Consider the following 5000-nt stretch of genomic DNA (forward strand, 5'->3'; position numbering starts at 1 on the left):
ACAAAAAATACAAAAAAAAAAAAATACAGAGAAACAACAACCCCTTAACCCAAAATCATCACCCTGAAAACAAATAATAATATTAAAATAAATAAATAAACAACACACAAAAAATCCCAACCCCCCCTACCCCCCACCAAAAAAAACAACAACAAACAAACCAAAATCAAACACAAAAACAAAAACCAACAAACAAAAAAACAATCGAACAACCCCCTAAAGATAATCAATGACTGACGTACTCGTAGCGGCTGAAGACCACGGAATAGCGCTTCGAGGAGACGAACGAAGGCTCAGGCCAGTACGTGGTGTAGTACTCTCCGCCCGCACCGCCTCCGATGTCGGTGACGTTGGAGATTATGCCTCCATCTCGACCGATACCTGGAGGAGATGATGGAGGAGATGGAGATGATGGGGGAGATGGAGATGATGGGGGAGATGGAGATGATGGAGGAGATGGAGAAGATGGGGAAGATGAGGATGATGGAGGAGATGGGGGAGATGAGGATGATGAAGGAGATGGAGGAGATGGAGATGATGGGGAAAATGGAGACGGAGATGATGGGGGAGATAGAGAAGATGGAGATGATGGGGGAGATGGAGATGATGGAGGAGATGGGGGAGAAAGAGGTGATGGAGATGGAGAAGATGGAGATGAGGAAGAAGATGAAGATGATGGGGGAGATAGAGGAGATGGAGAAGATGGGGGAGATGAGGATGATGGAGGAGATGGAGATGATGGAGGAGATGGAAAAGATGGGGAAGATGGAGACGGAGATGATGGGGGAGATAGAGAAGATGGAGAAGATGGAGGAGATGGGGAAGATGGAGATGGAGATGATGGAGGAGATGGAGACGGAGATGATGTGGGAGATGGAGGAGATGGAGAAGATGGGGAAGATGGAGACGGAGATGATGGGGGAGATAGAGAAGATGGAGGAGATGGGGAAGATGGAGACGGAGATGACGGAGATGATGGGGGAGATGGAGATGATGGGGGAGATGGAGATGATGAAGGAGATGGAGATAATGGGGGAGATGGAGGAGACGGAGATGATGGAGGAGATGAGGATGATGGAGGAGATGGAGATGATGGGGAAGATGGAGACGGAGATGATGGGGGAGATAGAGGAGATGGAGAAGATGGAGGAGATGGAGATGATGGGGGAGATGAAGATGATGGAGATGATGTGGGAGATGAAGATGATGGAAGAGATGGAGGAGATGGAGATAATGGGGGAGATGAAGAAGATGGAGGTGATGGAGGAGATAGAGAAGATGGAGGAGATGGAGATGATAGAGGAGATGAAGGAGATAGAGAAGATGGAGGAGATGGAGATGATAGAGGAGATGAAGGAGATAGAGAAGATGGGGGAGATGGAGAAGATGATGTTGAAGTAGATGTGTCAGAATATATGTATCCTCTTAGCTAAACTATTATCTAAATATCAGACCAAATACACCTACAACATCCTATTAATTATCAAAGCGAGATAGAGGTAGAGAGGTAGAGTGAGAGGAAGAGATAGAGAGAGAAATAAACATGGGATACAGATGATGAGGAAGAGAACAACAAGATAAACTGAAGATAAAGAGAGAGAGAGAGAAAACGAAGTGATAAATGTAAGATAAAGAAAAGATGTGACAACCTGAAGCGACAAGAAAGAAAGAAGAAATAAATGTTAAAAAAAAAAGAAAGAAAGAAAACGGGAAAGGAAGACAACGAAAACATGAAACAGACAAAGGAAACGACAAGCAAGAAAACAAAAAAAAACACTCGAGAAGCAACGTAGAGAAAAAGAAAGAAAAAGAAAGAAAAAGAGACAGAGAAGAAAAAAACAAAAAAAAAAAAACAGAAGAAAATAAGAGAGAACGATTCTTAAAAAAAAAAAAAAAAAAAAAGGTAGCCAAAAGAATGAACAGAAAACGCAACCGACCTTGTTCACTCGTCCAGATGGGAAAATGCCGACCACGGAGGTTCAAATACGAGTATTGCTCGCCGCCGCCATAAACCTTCTCGTCCTCGTCAGCAGAAAGCCTAAGCCACACGCGGTTATAAGGACTTTCTGTCATGAGATTGTTAAACATGCCGAGGTAGCTACTTTCATATACGTCAGCGGTCAGGCGGATCTGTTGAGGAATAGGAATTGTCCTTGTAAACGTTGGGCCTTTTTTGTGTAACATTTCCGAAACCCAAAGCAGTTTGATACATTCTGGTACATGATACATGATTGGAACCTTTTGAAACATCTTTTCCGTTCGTATCAAAGTGTTTGCCTTCAACTTGATAAGGTTTGATACAGCTGAAATTATTCGCTAATGAGCTGAAACTATTAAGATTTTTTTTCTCCGCTCATTGCTCGTATGTAATAATTCTGTACTACTCTCATTTTATCCGCAGGCCTTTAAAATATTATTGAAGTGTTTTTTTACCAATGCGATTTATATTATTTCTTATCATCAGTATTATTTTAATTACCACTATTATTATCATCATTATTGATATTTTTCAAGTGATATTTTCATTAATTACAAATCGCATCGTAAGTTTCTTGATAAAACATTTTTTGCAAAGGTGCATAACATGTCTCTGTGCCTTTTTAGTAGTACACCAAATACATGTTCACTCTATAGGGTTAAGAATTAAAGTCAATCATGATCGCTGGACCGACATGGTAAGAATATGCAACGTGTCCGAGTCATATGACGTGGTATTGACTTCGGTGCAATGAATGTCAGTCAAAATCACTCTGTGCGTATATGATATAACCATACAAACTCAAAAATATAAAAGAAAAGACTGTATACCTCGATTTGTTGATACACATCAATCAATCAATCAAAACAATGTGCGTGATCAATGTACCTAGTTGTCTGATTTGGACACGTAATTCACTCGCGGTGGATGCACAAGACGCAAAACTTTAGGCAATTTCCACTTTTCATACGAAGAACAATATATGTAATAAGAATGAAATATTCTGACTGAAACTGAGAAATACATTTAAACTTTGCACCGCCTTGCGAAGCGAAGAGTAGTGTGTATAAACAATACAAGTTGCAGAATAGTCAGGTACTTTTTTACATTTTATTTGAAACTTCCACGATGTGTTGCTTGTAATTAAAAATAATAGCAACATATTAAGTACTTTAATGTTTTTATTGACTCTTTTATGTACAAAAAAAAAAATCTTTTTCAAAACCGTATGTTAGTACATAGATGATACAACTTGATACAACAATTTATCAAAGTGTTAAGGGTTTCGGAATGTTACAAAAAGATCTATTGTAAATACGTGTCTATGTATGAGCTGTATACATGTACCATGCAAATATGCTAACATATAGGCTTACAGCTAAATCCATACACTTCATAAGTATATATATATATATATATATATATATATATATAAGTTAAACAGATATGTAAATGCATTATACACACAAACATAGAAGGAAAGAGTTATTACTTACAGTCACAAACCCATATATATTTGCATGCCCAGTCATGTAAAGAAAAACACCTGACATGCACATAATGTAAACTTCTGAACACAAAACAGAGACAACCACACGTTTGCATTATACAAACAAAACGCAACACAACCATAAAGAAAAAGAAATATGTACAAACGTACATGTGCAAATCACACGACACACAAACACAACACAGGCAAAATGCAACGCAACACATACATACATACAAACACAACATACACAAAACAATAAAATAATAATAATACAAAAACAAACACAACACACACACACACTCACACACTCATAAAACACTCCCACCCACCCACCTCGACGTCAGGGTCAACATAGGAACCCAACGTGATTCGAACACTTCCAGTCCTGTTCGAAGCCCTAACGAGCCGATCGATGGGGACGACCTCGAGAATTTCCTCCTGGATGTCGAACATACCGAGGTTCTCAGTGTAGTTGGTTTTTCCCACGCCCAAGGTGATGACTGGGTTCTCCCGCGTGTGATGGAAGACCTGTGGTAGTGGGGCAGGGTGGGAAAGGGGAGCGGAGAGGGAGAAAGAGGAATGGAGTAAAGTATAATTCGTTGATGTGTGTTTTGTTGAGACGGTTTGTGTTGTGTGTGTGGTAATCTGGGTGTACATGCTTCGGCTTCGTCTGTATGGATATATGTTCATATACAACAAATCAATAACACCAACTACAAACCAGATAGAAAAAAAAAATATCCCATTGGAAATTCCAAACCTGGCCTCCCCCAGGACACAACACCCTACCCCCCTCCTCCTGAAAATTCATGAATTACGAACTGTACCTCGTGGCCGTTATAGGAAACGATAATTTCATCGCCAATGACCAACTGCGTCAGCTCAGCCTTCGTCAGCGTTGTCAGCAAGAGGACCAAGAAGGCCCTCATGACCCTTGCATTAGCCATATCTCCGATCTGACAATAAAACAAAAGCTGTGATGTACAATATATGATTATGTAGATTGATCAACAAATGGTGTACCAGTGTCTATACACGTAAGATCTCATCACTCTGCCGTTCTGCTTAGCTTTATCTGATAAGGGTGTGACCAGTTCTCTAGACCTTGGCCATGATATCAATGGTACCGGCAAGCGACATATAACCAGGTAGATCCACTTCCATTCAGCCTGTCAAACCCGAAAGTTAAATTAACCCTTTTACATGATTCTCACGGCTGTTTATGACAAGAAGCTTATCATTATCATATATGAAATGGGGAAATTTTGATTTTCCATCTAGTAAGTATAGAAATGTCGAGTAAACTATACAAATAAGTATGTATCTAGCTACATCTGATATCCCACAGCCACTCTCATTTGTTAAATGTGATGACGTCACTAGCTCCGCCCCCCGTTTGACCCTTTCAGTCTGTGCGATTTATTATGGTACCTATTTTTGCATTGTATTTTTAAATAGTTCAGTAATACCAACGGTGAAAATGATAATAAAAAAGAAACCTAGAATAAAAAAATAAAAAAACAAGTTCAG

General features: G+C 39.6%; 1 protein-coding gene across 1 annotated transcript in view; it reads right to left on the minus strand.

The window, feature by feature from the left end:
• Positions 1-5000, minus strand: part of LOC125042411 (sulfoquinovosidase-like) — an 18718-nt gene that overhangs the window by 11568 nt on the left and 2150 nt on the right. The window contains exons 2-5 of the mRNA XM_047638042.1: positions 4298-4426; positions 3804-3998; positions 1938-2130; positions 243-381 (exon numbers count right to left, since the gene is read on the minus strand). Coding sequence (XP_047493998.1) covers positions 243-381; positions 1938-2130; positions 3804-3998; positions 4298-4417 — 647 coding nt within the window. The 5' untranslated portion in view covers positions 4418-4426. The remainder of the gene's footprint in view (positions 1-242; positions 382-1937; positions 2131-3803; positions 3999-4297; positions 4427-5000) is intronic.

Source organism: Penaeus chinensis, chromosome 32 (assembly GCF_019202785.1).
Source record: "Penaeus chinensis breed Huanghai No. 1 chromosome 32, ASM1920278v2, whole genome shotgun sequence".
Taxonomy (NCBI): domain Eukaryota; kingdom Metazoa; phylum Arthropoda; class Malacostraca; order Decapoda; family Penaeidae; genus Penaeus; species Penaeus chinensis.